Source organism: Lepus europaeus, chromosome 10 (assembly GCF_033115175.1).
Source record: "Lepus europaeus isolate LE1 chromosome 10, mLepTim1.pri, whole genome shotgun sequence".
Lineage (NCBI taxonomy): Eukaryota > Metazoa > Chordata > Mammalia > Lagomorpha > Leporidae > Lepus > Lepus europaeus.
This window is the reverse complement of record NC_084836.1, coordinates 101,710,388-101,732,964: the sequence shown is the minus strand read 5'-3', so window position 1 is coordinate 101,732,964 and position 22,577 is coordinate 101,710,388. Positions and strand designations below refer to the sequence as shown.

Sequence of the window (22,577 nt, the reverse complement as noted above, 5' to 3'; positions counted from 1 at the left end):
GTACACACTCGTCCCCTGCATACTGCATACTTACCCAGCCCTGCTGATTTGGCCTCCTAAATATTTTGAGAATGTAACTCTCTTTTTCCATTCTTAATACAACTCTTTAATCCTCCACAGTCAGTACAGTAAACGACCACATGATTCCTTTAGTAAAACTGAACTTTAGAGGCTTGTTTTATCATATTAAAATAATAACCAATATTTTGGGTAAATTTTGTACCTAATCACCTAAACATCTACCCCTCTACATGACATAACTACTGTTAGTATCTTGGTATTATTTCCTTCCAGCGTTTTTTCTTCTGCACTGAACTTCGATTTATATCACTGGATCATTCATTCAATTCTGTAGCCTAATTTTTCCAATTAGTATTATAACACGTTTATTATGTATAACATCTGTCCTCATTGCTGCACATTTTCAGTAAGAATCAACTTTATAACTATCATTTTAATATCTCATGATTTTCTCCGTGAATTTATCACAGTTTAGACTGATGATCATTTAGGCTCTTATCAATTTCTCATTATTATAAATAATAACATCTGAGGGAAAGTTTATTCTATATATCAGATTATTTCCACACGACAAATTCACAAAGTGGAATTACTGGCCAAGATGTATGCATATTTTTATGGCTTTTGAGACATACTGCCTAACTGCTTTCCAAAAAGACTGTCAATTTAGCTCCAATGAATACCGCTTTCATGGCACCCTCACCAAGATCAAGTATTATCATAATGTGTATGTGTGTGTTGGGGGGGGGGGGTGTTAAATTACCAAGGAAAAAACAAACCCTGGTGCCTGGTGGTTGTTTTTATGCATATGTGAAGATGAATAGTCTCCTATGCTTATTTACTAGTGTTTTAGTGTATGCATTTTAAACAGTCTTTTTCTTCAGTTCACATTTATGTTATTTTTAAGAGACAGACACACACAGAGCACGCTCCCCATCTTCTGGTTCACACCCCAAATGACCACAATAGTCTCAGGCTGGAGGTCAAAGCTGGTAACACAACCAAAGTCTCCCATAAGGATGGCAGGGACAAATTACTGGTGCTATCACAGTTGCCTCCTAGGGTCCACATTAGCAAAGTCAGTATCAGGAGCAAAACCACGTGTGGAGGCCAGCCAGACACTTTGAAATGGAATGTGGGCATCTTAAAAACATATTTATTTATTTATTTGAAAGTCAGAGTTACAGAGAAAGAGGGAGAGACAGGAGCAAAGAGATCTTCCATGAGCTGGTTCACTCCCCAAGTGGCCACAATGGCCAGGACTGGGCCAGGCCGAAGCCAGGAACTTTATCTCCCATGAGTGGCATGGCCCAAACATTTGGCCATCATCCACTGCTTTTCCCAGGCAATTAGAAGGGAGCTGGATTTGGAAGTGGAGCAGCAGTTACACAAACCAGCACCCTACCAGGATGCTGGTGTCGCATGAGGCAGCTTTACCCACTAGGTCACAACATCAGCCCTCTTAACTGAAGTCTCAACACCCATGTTAAATGCCTGCCCTGAGGCTACAGAGTTTTAAATGCCACAGAGAACTTATCGTAGGTTCCTAGATAGAGGAGTTACCACCATGAAAAGACTGAGCTGCTCCAATTCCCATCCAGCTCTCTGCTTTGGCCTGGGAAAACAGCAGAAGAGGGCCCATGTGCTTGGGCCCCTGTATTCACATGGGAGACTCAGAAGAAGCCCAGGCTCCTGGCTTCAGATCAGTGCAGCTCTGCCCACTGCGGACATCTGGAAAGTGAACCAGCAGATAGAAGACCTCTCTCGCTCTGCCTCTCTGTAATTCTGCCTTTCAAATAAACAAACAATTGACCACATCCCACAATAGAGTGCCTGAGTTTAAGTCTTGGCTCTGACTTCCAATTCCAGATTCCTGTTAATATAGATATAGGCATACAGAGGTTATGGCTCACTTGAGTTCCTGCCACCCACATAGAAACCTGAACTGAGTTCCTGGCTCCCAGGCTGGCCGGCCCTAGCCCCAGCTATTGCAGGCATTTGGGAAGTGAACCAGGGGATGGGAGATCTCTCTCCCTGCCTCTCAAAAAAATAAAGTATAATTTATCAAGCACCTATTACCTCCAGAATGTACAAAGTTTACATAAGTGAACAAAATATAACCCCTGCCCTGGAGGATTTCACAGTCCAGCGGTAGAGACCTTAGAAAAGCCAGAACCTATGTGATAAAGGCTATGACAGGAGCAATTGGGCACTTACCTACGGGACAGAAAGGAAGGGACAAGAGGAAGACAAAGAAGAGGATTCATAAGTTATAATCTTGTCAGAAGAGGATTCATAAGTTATAATCTTGTCATGCAGGATGAGTTAAATTAGTACACACACATTTAGGAAAGGGGAAACACCATAAGCAGTTACAGACAGAGGACAGTGTTTCCACGCTTGGTGAGTAGTAATATGTACTGCGGCTTTGTCAGAGTCCAAGACATAGGAATGGACATTGCAGCACATGATACCAGAGACCCTGGAAAAGGTCAAATCAGAAAGAGCCTTGTGGTCCAAACCCATGTCCTCTGCAGCACACTTATCAGTAAGGAAGCATTCATCAGTCTCCATGGCTCTTCTGAGTCTGAACAATCAATTCAATCCCCAAGCAGAGCATCCACCTTAGGCTGACTTCTCTCACTAAGAAGCACAGAGCTTTTTGGGTACTTTTCCGTATTACCTAGCAGATTACAAGGCACATGGCAGGAGCTCCAATGCTGCTCCTGGATAGTTTACTGGAGGTACCTCATGCAGTGATGCATAGACTTGTGAAGCCCTGGCTGCCCTGGCATAGCCCTTGCCAACCTCAGCAGGCAGTCACTGCCTCTCTTGGCAGACATCATGCCTTAGAAAACTATCTCGCCCTTCTTGCTACTCTGAATTGTACTCTGCCTGGGTACAAGAAGCTATGAGGTCTGTGATAAATAAAGCAGCACATCAGGTAGCCAGGAGAGAAGCCTGAAGGGACAAAAACCTGACCCCCCAGGTCTCTTCTTCAAACCAAGGATTCCCTTAGCCCTATCAGCAGTTTCAGATCACCATCGTCTCCCTTCACCCCCTCATGAAAATAAAATAGGTTTTTCTAACTGAGCAGGTTAAAAGTCTCTTATGAGGAGCTGCTGGACTTCTCTATGGTATTACTACTTTCAACATTACTAAGAGTCACATTAATGATGGCAAGGATATTAGCAGGATGATCATTTTAACAATTAATATAAGAACAAGGCATTTTGCCTTGCTAGTGGTGGTACAAGCCATAAGCAGGAGGGTCTGATCTGTTGGCTAAGATCCACCCGAGGAGACTGTATTAAACTGATCTGTTTCAGTGTCATCTCTCTTCCCAGCCTGACTGAATTCTTAGATAGCAGGATCCACAATCTTATTTCATCTGGGCTTCCCCACTGCCTTTCACGATGGTCCCCAGTCCAGAATGAGGGCTCAGCAAGCCATCTGCTGAACTGAACTAAGTCATACACCACAGGCCCTAGCCCAGCCCCTTCCCCATCCATGCTTCATAAGGAACAAAAAAGCAGACTGCATGTATGTGAAAAGTCAGGAGAAGCTGGGGAGAGACAGGAAGGAAACATCTTTGCAGGGGCCCAAATGAGACCCCAGAATCTAGGAAAGGCTGTTTTGTAATATAAATGACTTATAATTTATTAATTATTTACTGTGTGACAAATTACTGAACATTTCACTTCTCTATCCTTACAACTCTGAGGTAAAAATTTTACCAAGGTTATAATGGCCCTTTTTGAGTCCTTTTAGGACAATCTCTCTGGAGTCAGCCTGCTGGGTTCAATCCCAACTCTGCCCTCTACTGGCTGTATTATGCTGAGTAAACAATTTAACCTCTCCCTGATTTTCCTCATTTGTAAACTAGGAATGATATTACAGTACCTTCTCCACAAAGTTGTTATGAGAATTCAATGAGATAGCACACCAGCAAGTTAAACACAGAAAATTTTCTGAACAATGTCCTCATTACTATTGTCTACCTTTAATAGATGGTTCCAAATACTACTTTATTTATTTGAAAAGCACAGCAAAAGAGAAATATCCTCCATCCACTAGCTCACCCCCCAAATGCCCATAACAGCTAGGACTGGGCTAGGGCAAAGCCAGGAACTCCATCTAGGTATCTCATACTGGATGATGAGGACCCAAGTACTTTAGCAGGAAGCTATTGGAACTGACAGAGACAGGACTAGAACCTAAGCACTTTGATATAGGATGTGGGCATCCCAAGTGGCAGCTTGACCCTCTGCACCATAACACCTGCCACCAAACATCACAGTTAATGATGAATAAGGTTAAGGGAGTGACTGCCTCATCAATAAAGTAGGACTAGAACCAATTTCTGATTTGGTGATAAGAGTCTGGGCATGGATCCACTCACATGGTACCCCTAATGAAATCTCTTCTGGGGGCCGGCGCTGTGGCTCAACGGGTTAACACCCTGGCGTGAAGCGCTGGCATCCCATATGCGCACTGGTTCTAGTCCCAGCTGCTCCTCTTCTGATCCAGCTCTCTGCTATTGCCTGGGATAGCAGTAGAAGGTGCCCCAAGTCCTTGGGCCCCTGCACCCACGTGGGAGACCCAGAAGAAGCTCCTGGCTTCAGATTGGTGCAGCTCCACCCATTGCAGCCATTTAGGGAGTGAACCAGCGGATGGAAGACCTTCTCTCTGTCTCTACCTCTCTCTGTAACTCTTTCAAATAAATAAAATAAATCTTAAAAAAAAAAAAAAGAAAAGAAAAGAAAAAAAGAAAAAGAAAAAGAAAGAAAAAGAAAACTCTTCTGGAAAGCCTTTGTTTCCCACCAGGCAAATCCGACCACTCCCTCCTGTGGACCTTGACATCCTCCATACAACTCTGCAGCAACAGCATCTGGTGTACTTTTGTATTCACACACTTGTCTTCCTCCATGAGATTCTGACCTCTGGAAGGCAGAGAATGTTTTATTAATCTCTTTAATCCCAGCTCTCCAGCACTGCCCTGGCAACCAGCAGACGCCCAGTGGATTTCTGCTTAAAAAAAAAAAAAAAAAAAAAAGGTGAAAAAACACCTCAGGCAGGGCTGTTTCAGTAAATGGTTTCCGAGGGTTCCTGACATGGCAATTCCTTAATAGTGAACTGTATAGCTAGTGTTCCTGAGCCGAGCACAAGTTCCTCACCCGTCAATCAACAGGGCAAAAACAAAGGCAAGGCAGTGACAAAAGAGAAAGCAGAGGGGGAGCAAAGCAAGAAGCTGGGGGTCACTAGTGTCTGTGTTCAGCAAACTACAGGTGGCAGAGATGATGAAGGGTCTGAAGTAGTCCCTGGAGGGCTGTGGACTTTGCCTCCTTTACTCCCACGCCTATCCAGACCCAGCCTTGAGGCTGTGGGTTCCCAGTCTCTTGGCATCAGCCACATTCTTCCTTCCTGCCTCTCTCCCTCTCACTCAGCGCACTCCCGGCAGCCCAGGAAGAACAGAAGTTCTCAGCCCGCTTTTTCTCACCTGTGAATGGTTTTAGGTGACAGTGTGGTCGGGTGGAAAGTGCCTTTGCCTGGGAGTTAGAAGACCTGAGTGCTATCCCAGGTCTGCCACAAAATGGGTTATGTGACTTTGGGCAAATCCCCTTCCCAGTGTATAACAGCCCAGCAACTGCTGAGTCCGGGCTTTCTCTGTGGTGAAGATGTACAAGGTCCTCTTCAGCAGAGAGTGACAAGGCCAGAAAATGCCATCTTTGTCAGCCATCAGTAAAGTGAGAGAGACCCAGCCATACCTCTCTGCATTAGCTGGTAACCTTGAAAGGAGCCAAACCACTGAGGCCCACCATTTAACTTAACAGAAAGAATCCTAGACAGAGTTAGAAAGTTCATTCCTGAGAATGTATTAACCTTTCAATTAACAAATATTTCTTGAACATCTACTACAAGCCAGGACAACTGAGATACAACAATCTGGGGGCCTGCGCTGTGGCGTAGTGGGTAAAGCCACCGCCTGCAGTGCCGACATCCCATATGGGCGCCAGTTTGAGTCCTGGCTGCTCCACTTCCGATCCAGCTCTTTGCTATGGCCTGGGAAAGCAGTGGAAGATGACCCAAGCCCTTGGGTCCCTGCACCCACGTGGGAGACCTGCAGGAAGCTCCTGGCTTCGGTGCAGCTCCGGCCATTGTGTCTAGCTGGGGAGTGAACCAGTGAATGGAAGACCTACCTCCCCCGTACACACACTCACTCTCTCTCTCCTTCTCTGTGTAACTCTGACTTTCAAATAAAAAAATAAATGTGGCCAGCGCTGTGGCTCAACAGGCTAATCCTCCGCCTTGCGGCACTGGCACACCGGGTTCTAGTCCCGGTTGGGGCGCCGGATTCTATCCCGGTTGCCCCTCTTCCAGGCCAGCTCTCTGCTATGGCCCGGGAAGGCAGTGGAGGATGGCCCAAGTCCTTGGGCCCTGCACACGCATGGGAGACCAGGAGAAGCACCTGGCTCCTGCCTTTGGATCAGCACAATGCGCCGGCCGCAGCGGCCATTGGAGGGTGAACCAACAGCAAAAAGACCCTTCTCTCTATCCACTCTGCCTGTCAAAAAATTAAATAAATAAATAAATGTTTAAAAAAAATCTATGACTAATCTGCTAGAAGATCTTGGACCAGTCATGCTTCCTTCCCCTAACCTTAATGTCCTCATCCTATATGTGGAATGTGATTGAGTATCAGATACACTTTGAAGAGTCTAACTTCACAAACATAAAGGTAGTATTTTTACTAGACCTGAACTAGAAGCCTCATTAAAATGCAAGAACAGACCCCCTACCAAGAGCCAAGGACAACTCCCTGTGCTAAGGGAATAGAGAAATCAGCAGCACATCCCTATCCACTCAATTTCGTGGTGGAGATGATGGTGGAAGAGCAGAAATCTGATACATCCTCTTCAAACCCCTTCAGGGGTCTGGCCCATAACTGCCAGAGAGGTCTTCAGCTGGAGGCTGCACTGTAGATGCAATCTGAACATCTGACAGCAAGAACAGAGTTCAACTTTGAGAACTAGAGGCATCTTCTGGACAATGAGCTCATTACCCAATGACCCCTGGTCCTTCAACTGTCTGCAAACATTTGGTGGCCATTAAGCCTGTTGTTTCCTCATTTTCTCACTTACTTAGAATAAACACATTAAAACAGAATGGTTGACCCTCTAACAGTACTCTCTGGTTAGTGGTTTGCAGAATCCTCTATAATTTTAGGATTTTTCTGGCTAGAAAAGGAAGAATGGTAGGATACAAATAATAGTGAGGCCCAACGGGTAGTCACGCACCCTGACTTGCCTGTGCCCTGGGCTGGCTCTGTAAACATGCTTACAGATCTCATCTGCCTAATCTAGAAAATGGAAGAACTGGACCAGGCAGTGTTGCATGAACTCTTCATAGAAAACCAGCATTACTCGGAGAAGGGGCGCCAAGGTCAAAAAAGATATGACTTGACAGACTTTACTCTTCACCTACCACCCCAAAAGTCACAGGCACAGTAAGGGTTTGAGAAGTCATCAGTAAAGAAATGTAGCTATTATCATTACTCAATCTGACTTTTCTCAGATTATTAATTCATCTTGGGAAGACATACTAGGACAGATCTCTAGAGTCCCCATCAGCTCTAACCTACTGTGATTTGTATCAGAAGTGCCTAAAGCACCCCTGCTTCCCTTCAGTCCAGTTCTCTTGACCTAGTGAGACAATTAAATAATAGTCTGGTTAACAGGCGTTTACAGGGTGGAGTTCATTTTACTATAGTAAGAATATCAATTTTCAAACTTATAACATACTTTAAAAACAGAGATGGGGACCCTGTAGTTAGCTCCTAGTAAGTATTGTGCCAGCATTCTCCATACATCCTATTTTTTTTTTTTTAACAGACTTTATTTATTTTTTTGACAGGCAGAGTGGATAGTGAGAGAGAGACAGAGAGAAAGGTCTTCCTTTTTGCCGTTGGTTCACCCTCCAATGGCCGCTGCGGCTGGCTCATCGCACTGATCCAAAGCCAGGAGCCAGGTGCTTCTCCTGGTCTCCCATGCAGGTGCAGGGCCCAAGCACTTGGGCCATCCTCCACTGCCTTCCCGGGCCATAGCAGAGAGCTGGCCTGGAAGAGGGCAACCGGGATAGAATCCGGCGCCCCAACTGGGACTAGAACCCAGTGTGCCGGCACCGCAAGGCGGAGGATTAGCCTATTAAGCCACGACGCCGGCCCATACATCCTATCTTAATCCTTAGGTAACTGTAAGAGGTATACCCAGACAGGCCAAGTAACTTGGCCTGAGGTCACACAGCCAGAAAGCGGTGAGCACAGATTTCAAACTCACGACCACTTGTCTCTCTAATCTTTCTTCTGTTTTGGGTTTAAGGATCATGACAGCCACTAACCCTCCCCTAATCCTTTCTGGGTATCAGTTTCAACTGTCCAGTGGTAATAATTGTTCTCAGCACAGTTGCTCCATGGCTTAAATGAAGTAACAGATATGAAAGGGCTCTGTAAAGATATGAATATTAGGAACATTTGAAGTGAATAAATGTTGCTATTTCCTCTCATCATTTATAAGGCACTTGAGGTTTCTGCAGAGTTCCCAGTCATCCCTGGCCCCACAAAGTGTTCCAGAACATTCTCCAGCTAGGATTTCATATAAACAGGAAACATGTTAATTTCACTCAATATTGATTATTCTTTAGGTTGTCTGGCAGAATCACACTAGGCAGCCAAATTGCTTAAGAAGTCAGGAATAAAAACGGCAGAGCAGGAGGGATAACCAGGAGTTATCTGGATACACCAGATGTCAGAATAGCTCTGAGACTTAGACTCCTAAACCTCATCCCTGGGAAACAGGTCCAAAGGGTCATTTGAGACAACAGAACTCAGTAGCCTTTGTATGAGGTCTGTCCAAGAGATCAGTAAGAGGATGGTATGGAGAGAAGGGGTGGGTGCAGGCAAATATGACTGGAGATGGGAAATGGAACCAGTTGGCCAGCTTCACTTTGCTCTGGGATGGGGAATGCCTTGGTAGGGATCTAGGCCCAAATTCAGCAGGAGCTGGGTAAAAGGCTCTCAACTCATCCTCTAGCTCTGCCTGGGATCACAATCTCATGATCTACATTGTTGTGGCCATCTGTTCCCTCCAGCTTGCAGCATACGAAGGCCAAAGCAACAGCAAAGCACTCTTGGATCTAGGCTCTGGCTGTGAACAGAGAGGTAATTAACACAAGTCCCTGCTCGGAAGGCAGGATCCCTAGGCTATGCCTAACCAGAGGATCTCTTGTATGGCAAAGTCTGGCATGTGGAATATATTCAAGAATTGTTTAAACTAAAATGAATCAAAGAGCCTACAGTCTAACCAGCAACCACCTGTTTAGCACAAGAAGCCATATAGCTAGCCCTGATTCTTGCATGAAAAATTCAGTGTTCTTGAGCTACTCCTAAGAACTTCAATTTACCCATCTGTAAAGCAGGCTCTGTCTACACCTACAAGTTGCTATGAGAAGCCAATAAGAGAAAAGCTGAGATGTACAGAGCATGAGATGGAACTGTGGAGCAGAAGCAGCACTGGAGCACACAGCCTTAAAAGTTCCAGACCCTGCATGGTCATAACCCCTTCTCTCTCCCCAGTCTATCTACTCTTCACACACTCTAGACATTCTTCACATTTCTAGTGACTGAGAAGGGGGAACAAAGTAATAGAAAGGTTGCCATCTTCCTACTTTTCAAAAGTTTGTTCAGCTGTATGATAGGGCAAAATACAAGCACAGGATTTGGATTTATAACCCCCACACTTGTTAACTAAAATTTGTAAAACCAGGGCTGGCATTGTAGCATAGCAGGTAAAGCCACTGCCTGCAGTGCTGGCATTTCATGTGGGTGCCAGTCTGTGTCCCAACTGTTCTGCTTCTGATCCAGCTCCCTGCTGATGAGGCCAGTGGAGAATGGCCCAGACTCCTGGGACCCTGCCATCCACATGGGGAACCTAGAGAGAGCACCTGATTCCTGGCTTTAGCCTGACCCAGCCCTGACCATTGTGGCCACCCTGCAGAATGAACTAGTGGATGGAGATCTCTCTGTGTCTATCCTCCTCTCCCTGTAGCTCTAACTTTCAAGTAAAATGAATGAATCTTAACAAAACAAAAAACAAACAAAAAAAACTCTAAAACATGCCTCAACCACTGAGTCCTAGCTTCCTTATCTGTAAACTGGGGGAAATTTTTCTAATTCAATGAATTACTGGTGTGAAAACTATTTTGTAATCCACAAAATGCCACATCAGTCATTACAAAGTTGTCTTCCCATCTTCCCATCAGCTCAAGAGCTACACAGGACCATGTGACAAGTGAGAAACTGCTGAAAATAACAGCTCAAGCCTGACTTCCTCTAGGATAGGCAATTATTCCTTTGATTTACTATAGGAGTTATTTATAAAGTTTGTCTCATTAAACTGACAATGTCTGAAGGAGACTACTTACACATTTTTGTACCTCAATACCCAGTAAGCCATATCCCAAAGATATTAAATACATGTTACCAGAATGATGACCAAAACATTGGTAACAGTGGCCGGCGCTGTGGCTTAACAGGCTAATCCTCTGCCTTGCGGCACACCGGGTTCTAGTCCCGGTTGGGGCGCCGGATTCTATCCCGGTTGCCCCTCTTCCAGGCCAGCTCTCTGCTATGGCCCCGGAAGGCAGTGCAGGATGGCCCAAGTGCTTGGGCCCTGCACCCGCATGGGAGACCAGGAGAAGCACCTGGCTCCTGGCTTCGGATCAGCACGATGCACCGGCCGCAGTGGCCATTGGAGGGTGAACCAACGGCAAAAAGGAAGACCTTTCTCTCTGTCTCTCTCTCACTATCCACTCTGCCTGTAAAAAAATTTTTTAAAAAAAATTTTTAAAAAAAAGTTATATATATAAAAAAAAAAAACATTGGTAGCAGAAACACATCAAGAACCTAAGATTCCCATTTCCAGGTCCAAGGTTCTTTGTAACTAGGGAGAAAGTGGCCCAAACCTAATCAATGTGCCCACTCGACCTTCTCATCTTTTCCTCACTCATTTCACACTAGCGAGACTTCCTATTCCTAGAGGAGAGTCTCTGGCCTCTGTGGGCACTGGTTCGCCACACTCATCTACCTCTTTGCCAAGCTGATTCCTATTCGACCCTCAGAAAGGTCCCCTAAATCTGAGCGAGGTAGTCTACAGAATCTTGGCACATAGTTAGTGTCAAAGGTGTCGGCTGAAGATTGAATGAATGAAACAGTCTACAAGACCAGAGGTGATATGGGGAAAATATTCCTGGTCCGGGAGGCAGGAAGCTTGAACAATTCTAAAATTCTAGCTCTACCATTAATGTGCTTGGTGATCATAAGCACGCCTCAGTCCCTCTTTGGACTACCATAAATGAGCCATGATTGGCCTTCCAGCACTGACAGTATAGGAGGCAATATATGAGACTCATGCTAAGTCCTAGGGGTGGGGGATTCAGAAGCCCGCTGTATATGCTATAGCACATAGAAGACCCAGCACCCACGACCCCCAGCAGCACCAGGCATGCTGGATTCTGCTGTCAGCAACCTCTCGCCTGCTGATTTACTTAATTCCTCCTGATGAAGTGCCAAGAATAAATTGTAGGTGAGCAGCAGAGCATTTTAATGAGTCCAGAGCCTAATGAATCTTTTCCTTCCTGTGTCAATTAGAATTTCAAAGCTAGGATTCCCCGAGGACCAGTTTATTGGGAACAGAGCAGCTTTTTGTTCATTGGTTGCTGCTTGAGCTACTTGCCCTGTCTCTGTATATCTGCTATGTAACAATCCTACTCACTCAGGTATGATGCCTGGTGGGATCATACCTGGTGGGATCAGACCATAGGGCCTGGTCTGGGAGGCTCCTTCCTGTCTACCACTTCTGGAATATGAACTTCAGGAGAGAAGGAGAAGTCCAGGGCATTTCTTAGAGTGAGGAAAGGGGTGGGGTTGGTCAGGAAATCACAGCAGCCCTGACTTTACTGCTATCTCCTGGTCTTCAAAGAGACAACAACAACAGATCAACAAGCCATTCACCCAACTATCAGGTACAGTGTGACACCTATTTATCTAAAATACTTTGAATTCTCACAATCACCTCAAAAGTAGGTATCAGTTGCACTCCTACTTTACAGATGAGAAATTAAGGCTCTGACAAATGAAATAAGAATTAGCCGAAGGAACATAACCAGTACTGACAGGCAGGGATTTGAACTCAAGTCTGTCCAACTCCAAAGACTGGACTCTACCTATCAAATCACAGCAGCCTTGCCCAGGGGTTTGTCCCAGATGGCAGAGATGGCCTGTGGGCAGCCACAGTCATACCGGACACTTGCCACCAACACGCTCTCTTTTGCCCAGGTACAAGCAAGGGTGACTGTGCATCACTCGTCTTTCCACTACAGTCCCTCATATGCAGAATGTAGTCCAAGCAGAATCACCATCAACACTAGCCCCAGCCCTTACCCCAGAAATCTTTTCATTGATTTGTGAGGAATTTCTATCCAGTTTTCCACCTCCCACCATGTCCTCTCCAAATCACACAGCGTCAACCCAATTGTTACTGTTCTGTCATCAACAGAGACACGTTTCCCAAGGTGATCAGATATGTACATCAGATTTCCAAACTGTTACAGAGTTGAATTTAGGGCTCTGGTGGGAAAAACACATACAAGTGAGGTCAAAAGGCTTGACAAAATTTGCATAGCTAAAGAAATCAACAAGCAACAAGTGGAACAAAGGTAAATATTGAATCTTAACCCAGCTTTTACCTACATACCACAAAATAACACCGATATATAAAAAATGAAACCAGTGACTTTTAAAGAACTTCGCTTTGAGATAACCAGGTTCACATGCAGTAGTGGATGCATTTAAAAACCAGTTAACACAGTGCCCACAGCCAGGAGACGTGAGCTATTAGATAAGGAGGAAATAGGGAGAGGGTTTCCAGAAGGAACTTTGAGGAGTGTTCTCTTTACAGAATGTTTAAAGTGTACACACATAGTACCTTAAATAATCCTTCCAATAACCCCATTAAATAGATGAGAAGACTGCTCTCAGAATAACTTGTCCAAGATTATTCTGTCCCACTATGTGCATATGCAGATGTATCTAGCTCCAAACTTATCCTCTGGAGATAAGACAGGGTCTGTGCTTCAAAGACAAGCTCCCATATAAAACTGGTTGCTAACAGCAGGCTGCCCATTCAGGTACAGGAGCAGAGAATGGTGGTTCAAAAAATAAAAACAGGCCGGCGCCGTGGCTCAACAGGCTAATCCTCCGCCTTGCGGCGCCGGCACACCGGGTTCTAGTCCCGGTCGGGGCACCGATCCTGTCCCGGTTGCCCCTCTTCCAGGCCAGCTCTCTGCTGTGGCCAGGGAGTGCAGTGGAGGATGGCCCAAATGCTTGGGCCCTGCACCCCATGGGAGACCAGGATAAGCACCTGGCTCCTGCCATCGGAACAGCGCGGTGCGCCGGCCGCAGCGCGCTACCGCGGCGGCCATTGGAGGGTGAACCAACGGCAAAAGGAAGACCTTTCTCTCTGTCTCTCTCTCACTGTCCACTCTGTCTGTCAAAAATTAAAAAAAAAAAAATTAAAAAAAAATTAAAAAACAAACAAATAAATAAAAACCGTGAACTGCTCTTGGCAACCATGTGGATAATTTGATTCCTTTCTGCTGAAAACTAACAAAAGGGAGGTAGTACGCAGAAACTGAAGACCTGAGACTAAGAGGTAAGAGAACCAGGGCAAAGAAATCAAGTTCTGCCACTAACTAGATAAATACTCTTGTGCAAATCATTTGCCTCCTCTGGCTTTCTAATACCAGAGGTTAAACTATGAGATACACAAGGACCTCTTTAGCTTTGACCTTCCAGGGTACGTGAGCAAACGTGGTCTGAGAAACGCTGGCAAAGAAAGCTGTGTGAGGGAAATGAAAATGAAGGCATTGCATGGGTTTCAAGTTAATCTTGGGCATACTTCCTCATGCTGCCCAAAAATTGGTTTTCCTAACATTTCTACCCACTTATGTGAGCCCCCATGGAACATCTGAGGGTAGGGCTGGAAAAGGCTGAGAAGAAAGGAGACAATGTCTTTGCAGAGCCTGAAAGTCATGCTTTGGAGTCTGGATTCATCATAGAGGTTTCATGAACAGGAGTGACAGGAGTAAGATCTCAGTCTTAAAACCTATGGAGGAGCCGGCACCGTGACACACTAGGTTAATCCTCCACCTGCAGCGCCAGCATCCCATATGGGCGCCAGTTCTAGTCCCGGTTGCTCCTCTTCCAGTCCAGCTCTCTGCTGTGGCCCGGGAAGGCAGTGGAGGATGGCCCAAGTCCTTGGGCCCCTGCACCCACATGGGAGACCAGGAAGAAGCACCTGGCTCCTGGCTTCGGATTGGCGCAGCGGCCATTTGGAGAGTGAACCAACGGGAGGAAGACCTTTCTCTCTGTCTCTGTCTCTCTGTCTGTAACTCTACCTATCAAATAAATAAAATCTTTTAAAAAATATGGAAAGAAACATATAATATTACAGGCGCAAAGACTGGAGTAGGCAAGGTTAATAAATTAATAATTAAGTCCCAGTGAGAGATGATTAAGATCTAGCCTTTAGGCCGGCGCCGTGGCTTAACAGGCTAATCCTCCGCTTTGTGGCGCTGGCACACCGAGTTCTAGTCCTGGACAGGGCGCCAGATTCTATCCCGGTTGCCCCTCTTCCAGGCCAGCTCTCTGCTATGGCCCCGGAAGGCAGTGCAGGATGGCCCAAGTGCTTGGGCCCTGCACCTGCATGGGAGACCAGGAGAAGCACCTGGCTCCTGGCTTCGGATCAGCACGATGCGCCGGCCGCAGCGGCCATTGCAGGGTGAACCAACGGCAAAAAAGGAAGACCTTTCTCTTTGTCTCTCTCTCTCACTATCCATTCTGCCTGCCCCCCCCCCAAAAAAAAAAAAAAAAAAAAAGATCTAGCCTTTAGTGGTAACGTATCAGGCAAAACACGTTCAGAGACAAAACCAAATAATGAAAGTAGTTACCTACTTTGCCTATGAGTAGACTTGGTTCTGTGTACAAAACTAACTTCCTCAAAATGAAACTCCACAAGCTCTTTGCATCCATGATCCTGGGGGCAGCCACAAGCCAAAAAGGGCCTCCTTGACCAGTTGAAGGGGAAGAAGGAAGTATAGGATCAGCAAAGACCAAACAACAGGCCACTGAGTAAGGATGCGGGACAGAGAGCTCAACATTCTTCTGAGGGCTGCTACTGTAGAAACTTCAGTTAAGAAGTCATGTCTTGGAGGCAAACATTACGGCAGTTGGTTAAGCAGCTGTTTAGGATACATGCATCCCATATCAAGTGCCAGTTTGAGTCTCAGCTACTAAACTACTTGTCCGGCTTCCTGCTGGTGCATCCTGTTAGACAGCAGATGATGGTTCAAGGGCTTGGGCTTGAGAATCCACGTGGGACACCTGGATGGAGTTCTGATCTACTGGATTTGGCTTGGCCCTGCCCAGGCTGTTATAGATTATGGGAAGCAAACCAGTGAATTGAAGAATTCTTTTTCTCTCTGTTGCTCTGCCTTTCAAGTAGATGAAAATAAACATTAAAAAAAAAAAAAATTCTGTGCCCTGAGCAGAAAGGTGCCTTTCTGTGTTTGGATGGCTCTTGATGTCTTTCACACAGAGGCTCTGATCATTTTCAATGGATGTATATTAAGGAAAATTACCCAAAACTTGGAAGGCAAAAAGATGATTGTGTGACTTTTTAAAGTCAGGTTAGAATATTCTTCTTTAATGTATCTGAGAGTCACCTGACACTCTTGGAGAATAGAATTCTGTTTGATTTATTCTTCAGAAATGATTAGGGCTCAAATATCTTATAATCCTGCAAAGTTAGAGGTTCGTGTGTGGAAAACCTGAAGGTGCACTTTTTTAAGCAGAGAAGATAACTCCAAAGATTACATGTTCATTAGGATGCTAACCAATTTCTGATCTAATTTAGCAAATCTTACTTCAGCAGTTCTTTTCCACTAACAATCTAATTCCATTTTCTTAGCGATTCTCTTTCTGGTTTCACATTAATGAGTTAAAACATGACTTGAAACACGCTCACTGCATGCCTGAGAAATCACATCCTGACAGAGGTACACACATCCATAGGCCTGCCTACTTCATAGGAACCAGATGTCAGGAGGCAAGAGAAACCTGACATTCAGGAACAGGACCCCGGTCAACAGTAGTTGCTCACAGAATGATATAGTAACACACGGCTCAGTACAGAGAGGGCACCTACCACTAATTCTGTGTGTGATATGGGGCATATGACTGCCCTTTGCTGGGCCTTCCTTTCACAATTTTAAGTTCAGTTCAGTGTTGTTTTACACACTGTGCTCCTAGAAACCCTGTAAGCTTGAGGGATGTGGCTGCTGGGCTATCTTTGGTAAAGGCAATGAGGAGGCTAAGCACACTGCTGCAGCTACTTCAATCACAGATAGCTCTGTTTTGCATATTTTACATTTACATGATAGCTATCAGTTAAAGTCTCTTAGCAAGCCAATGTCCCAAAATTCCATGATTTTATGGCAAAGAATCCTGGGGAAACAATAAATTGATAATATCTCTTCTTAAACTATGCTAATTACTAGAAGGGATTTCCTTAGGAAGTCCCTAGTACTTGTGAATGTGTGAGGCAGGGGACAAAAGGGTAAAAGGGTAGAGGAGGGTTGGGAAAGGGGTACCTGCCCCTTTTGCAAGAGAAGACTGGGTAGGCTCAAGGCCAGAATCTCTCCAGGAGGACTTCAGACTTACTGGCATTATCAAAATGGAAGATCTGGGCTCTAGGCTCCTGCTTAGCTGCACAGAAGCAGATACCTTCAATTTCCTCACTGAATGATCTCTGAAGGTAAAATCTTTATCAAGTGAAGATCGAATACAGACAGGAGGACCTCCCAGGAGAGTCTTAATCCAAAACTTCTATGTGTGTTAACATCTCCTCTCCATAAAGGTCCCTGGAGAAGCCTCATCAAGCCCGAGATGTACAGACCCCTTTTTCTGTCCTTCCCTGCACTTCAGAGTTGGGAACACAAGTAGGGGTATGCTAGGACTTTTTACTAGAGATTCTGTTCCACACTGAAGATAGAAACTTGGCCTCTCATTCAGTGCTTGGATCTCTGGACTCTACACCTGTGTTTTGGATAAGTTGGTTTGAGGCAGGGCAGAGGAGAAACTTGGGAAAATAACTCACTAAAGGCAGGAAGCTGGTCCTACTATAGACAGGTCACCAAATGCCTCTTCTTGGACTCTCCTGAACATCCTACCCCCCTCAAAAGGTCATCTGTGGATAGAGGCCAGGAAGGCAGGGATGGTACTCAGGAAGCAGTTCAGTTTATAGGGTTAGAAAGACTTGAGTTCATCCTCTCTCTCTCACTATCCACTCTGCCTGTCAAAAAAAAAAAAAAGACTTGAGTTCAAACCCTAGTTCTTTCACAGCCTAGATATGTGACCTTGGTAAATTCATGTACTTCATGGAGCCTCAGCTTTTGCTTCTGGAGCTATTAATAGCTTAATGAGTTATAAAGATTAAGGGAGATAGTCTATTTAAAGTACTGATCACAGTATCTGGCACACAATACATGTTAGTTCAACTCAAGACAGAAAGGGCAAACTAGCAAAAGAAGACTGAATTCACAAGACAGGTAGGGAAAACTTGGGAAACAAATCCCAGCCAGCAGATCAGAGCTGAGTGTGGCTCAGAATGGGAATGGGCTGATTTGGAGACTCTGCTGTGCTATTCTAAGAGCATCTGGATCCTGTACCAGCCAAAGCAAATCAAACCCAAGTGCTTATGGAGCACTTGTTTCTAAAACAAGTATGGGCTGTGTTATTGACACACACCACGAGGGAATTAAGAAGGCTGTTGGCAGAGATGTTAAGCAAGCTGACATGCTTCAGTTCCAATCTCTGCCACTACATACATATGCATACAACTGATTTTCTAGAGAAGAAAATCCTAGAACAAGACATAAGAGAGCTGGGTTCTGATCAAGCTTGAATCTGAGCTGGTGACTTTACCTCCTTAGCCTCGGTTTCTACTTCCTTCTACTGAATATCAACTCTCGGTGTGCCCACTCTGTTATCACTGTCCCCACTTTCAGGTGATACTGCAGTCCAGAAAGACAAAGCTAGTACTGACAGGAATCTGCATTCAGTCTGCTGTCAAGCCTTTCTACTCTGCTGCCTTCTCTCTCAGTATTAAATGAGAGGGCTTCATCAGTTGGACCAAGGCATTTCTGGAGTTGAAAACTAGATGTTCTTAGTGGCCTAAAATTGTGGTTTAAAGAACATCCTATACCCCAGGGCTAGATAAAGCCTGGTTTGTTGAACAGCCTTCTCACATAAATGCACTCCTCAACACCAAGAGCAAAAGCTGGGATACAAACACAACTTGAGAACCAGAAGAATGTAGACAAATTTCAGAAAGTTAGCCACTGGAAAACATACTGCCAGATCAACTCCTTTTACAAATGGGGATATGGGATCAGCACTGTGGTACTGTGGTGCAGAGAGTTAAGCTGCTGTCTGCAACACTGGCTTCTGTATCAGAGCACGAATTCGAGTTCCAGCTGCCCACTTCCAGTCCAGCTCCCTGCTTAATGTGCTTGGAAAGGCAGCAGAAGATGGGCCAAGTACCTGGGACCCTGACACTCACATGGGAGACCAGCATGCAGCTTCTGGCTCCCAGCTTTGGTTTGGCCCAGCCCAGCCATTGCATTCATTTGAGGTGTGAACTGGTGGATGGAAAAATCTCTCACTGCTTTTTAAACAAATAAGCAAATAAATCTTTTTTTAAATATAGGAAAATGGAGGCTATAAAAAAGAGAAATAGCTTGACTAGGAACACTCAGCCAATGGGTGACAGAGAACAACCGGGTTCCATGTCCCACGTTTTCTCTCACACTCGCCAACTACTCAGTCTCCAACCTTCCAGGTCAGGGGCAGGCAGGTATTTCACACAATGGAACATCCACATTCTGTATCAGAGTGCTGGGGTTTCCGTTCTGGCTCCCGTTCAGATTCCACATTCCTACCAATGCGTAACTTGGGAAGCACCTTGATTAAAGGCACCCAGATTGAGTTCTGGGTTCCTGGCGTAGCCTGGGCTGTTGCAGGCATTTGGAAAAATGAACCAGCACATGGAAGATCTCTGTTTATCTCTCTCTATGCCTTTCAAATAAATAAGAAATAAGCAGCCTCCCAGGTATTCTGATCTTCTCTTTTTCTTTTCTAAATGCTAAGTGACAGGCAAATCACTGTCCCTGCAGCAGACTGTCAGTCACTCCCAATGCTGGGGCCAACATTGTGACACAGCAGGTAAAGCCACCACCTGTGGCGCCAGTATCCCAAGAGTGCCAGTTCTAGTCACGGCTGTTCCACTTCTGGTCCAGCTTCCTGCTAATGCACCTGGAAAAGCAGCAGCACTTGGGCCCTTGTATTCACATGAGAGACCCAGATGAGACTCCTGGCTACAGATCAGCTCAACTCCAGTCATTGTAGCCATCGGGGGAGTGAACCAGCAGATTGAAGATCTGTTTCCCCCTCTCTCTAACTCTGCCTTCCAAATAAATAAATATTTAAAAAATTCCACTCCAATGCCTTCTCACTATATATTATGGGGGCTTTTTTCTTCTTACATAACTGTCCCTGCTGCAGCCTTAAGTAAGATTGAAGTTTGAGGTTTCTCCTTTGGCCTCACTTGCCCCTAGGTCTTTGGATCAAAGAACAATGTGCCTTTGGAACTGGAAGGGACATAAGCAACTACAGATCAACTTCCTACCTCATTTCCTTCTTACAGAGGTCCAAGAGTAAATGATTTTCCAAGGTTGAGCTAGGAGGACAAGGTTAAGAGCCTGAGTCAGGGCCCAGCACTGGGGCACAGTGTGTTAAGCCACAGCCTGTGATGCTGTCATCCCATATGGGTGCCATTCAAGCCACAGCTGCTCCACTCCCAATCCAGCTCTCTACTAATGTGCCTGGGAAAGCAGTAGAAGATGACCCAACTACTTGGGCTCCCGCACCCATATGGGAGACCAGGATGAAGCTCCCAGCTTTGGACTGGCCCAGCCCTGGCTGTTGTGTCCATTTAGCGAATGAATCATCAAATGGAAGATTTCTCTCTCTGTAACTCTTTCAAGTAAATAAAAAAATCTTAAAAAACCAAGAGCCTGAGTCAATCTGACACCAAATATATGGTTTCAGAATTTATTCCAGGGGGCCGGCACTGTGCATGTAGCATGTAATGCCACTGCCTACAATGCTGGCATTACATATGGGCGCTGGTACCTCTTGGGGCTGCCCTATCTCTGATCTAGCTCCCTGATGTTGGTCTGGAAAAAGCAGCAGAAGATGGACCAAGTGCTTGGGTCCCTGCTACCCATGTAGGAGATGTAGAAGCAGCTTCTGGTTCCTGGCTTCAGCCTTGCCCAGCCACACCTCTTGTGGCCATGAACGTTGGGGGAATGAACCAGTAGATAGAAGCTCTCTCTGTAGGTCTTTCAAATAAATAAATATAGTAAAAGAAAATTTATTCTAATCACCAAATGGCTGAACACCAATTCAAGCCAGACATGGTATTCATCATGTCCTATTAGCTTCACATTAACTAAATAAAGTAGCCATTATTATTGCCATTTTGCAGATGAGAAAGTTACAGCTCAGAGATTAGTCAGTGCAAAGGCTCAAATCTCAGTACATCTGGCTTTAAAGTCTCCCAGTGTCCCCCTAAATCACATGGCCTAAAATAAACAATAGTGAGAAAGATGCAGCTAATTCATCTTCCCAAACATCAGTTATGCTATAGATATCCTGTCTCTAGTCATATGCACTTAGTATAAAAATTCTTTACATATTATGCTAATTAGGAAGATGAGTGGGGGTGAATGTAGAGGTAAAGAATGGAGACTTGGGGCCAGCGCTATGGCAAAGCAGGTAAAGCTGCCACTTGCAGTGCCAACATCCCATATGGGTGCTGGTTCAAATCCCAGCTGCTCAACTTCCCATCCAGCTCTCTGCTATGGCCTGGGAAAGCAGTAGAAGATGGCCCAAGTCCTTGGGCCCCTGCAACCACATGGAAGACCCAGAGGAAGCTCCTGCCTGCTGGTTTTGGATTGGGCCAGCTCCAGCTGTTGTGGCCATTTGGGGATTGAACCAGAGGATGGAAGACTTCTCTCTCTGCCTCTCTGTAACTCTTTCAAATAAATTATCTAAAAAAGAGAAAAAAAGGATGGAGACTCAGGTAACAGAAAATGACATAATTCCAAAGAACCCATTTCTGATTTGTGTTCAAGAAATCTTTCCCAGTATAGGTTTTGTGGGGTTTTTTAAATTTTATTTTTTTCCCTGCACCTGCCCTATTAGATGGTAAGTCCTCTCTAATTTAGTCACCTCAGGGTTCTAGCAACACAGTTACTGGTGGACCTTGGTTTCATGATCTGTTCTTTCTCAGTTTTCTAGCTTGGATTATGATCTCTTGGCCATATTCTTAAACTCAGGACTCACTGCCATCCCTACAACTGTCCTCTAGTTGATCTGACCTATAGGACTTGTCAATCCCTTTCCTATTTTCACTGATCTACTTGGGCTGCTGCTGTAGTGGGACAGATAGATCCTCTTTAATTTTAATGAAAACTGGAGAGGAAAGCAAGAGAACCCAGGATCTAGTAGGCCCCAGAGCCCTTTGCATGCTATTCTTTTTCCCTAGACGAGCTGAACTTTATTGCTTTGCTGTGACAGCAACTCTCAAGGAAGCCAGCTGTTTCTGGAACCAAATAAAATGTGGCCAAAATCCCTGGGTGGAGAGTGAACAGGGACAGCTGCTTCTTACATGACTTGTGGCTTCCCTTAGATTCTCCAACAGAATTTTCCAGAAGCCATGTGATGACTACATTGAGCCTCCTGGGTTTTTCTGTTTGTTTTAAAGATTTATTTATTTATTTATTTGAAAGGCAGAGGTGGGGGGGGGGGGGATCTTCCACCCATTGGTTTACTCCTCAAATGGTTGTAACAGCCTGAGCTAAGCCAATCTGAAGCCAGGAGACAGGAGCTTCCTCTGGGTCTCCCACATGGGTGCAGGTGCCCAAGGAATTGGGCCACCTTCTATTGCTTTCCCAGGCCACTAGCAGGGAATTACCCTTGCACCCATGTGGGAGTTCCGGAGGAAGCTCCTGGCTCCTGGCTCCTGGCTTTGGATTGGCCCAGCTCCACCCGTTGTAGCCATTTGGGGAGCGAACCAGCAGATGGAGGACTTTTCTGTCTGTAACTCTGCCTCTCAAAATCCTTTTTTTAAAAAAAGTATCATTTTGGGGGCTGGCACTGTGGCATAAAGGGTAAAGCTGACGCCTGCAGTGCTGGCATCCCATATGGGTGCCAGTTCGAGTCCTGGCTGCTTCACTTCCGATCCAGCTCTCTGCTATGGCCTGGGAAAGCAGCTGAAGATGGTCCAAGTCCTTGGGTCCCTGTACTCATGTGTACCTGC

The 22,577-nt window shown here is 45.4% G+C and overlaps 1 protein-coding gene across 4 annotated transcripts in view; it reads right to left on the bottom strand.

The window, feature by feature from the left end:
• Positions 1–22,577, bottom strand: part of RALY (RALY heterogeneous nuclear ribonucleoprotein) — an 87,977-nt gene that overhangs the window by 21,700 nt on the left and 43,700 nt on the right. The window contains exon 3 of one of the 4 annotated variants that reach the window (XM_062204049.1): positions 2,443–2,503. The exons of the other annotated variants lie outside the window; for them this stretch is intronic. Coding sequence (XP_062060033.1) covers positions 2,443–2,490 — 48 coding nt within the window. The 5' untranslated portion in view covers positions 2,491–2,503. The remainder of the gene's footprint in view (positions 1–2,442; positions 2,504–22,577) is intronic. 4 annotated transcript variants of the gene reach the window in all.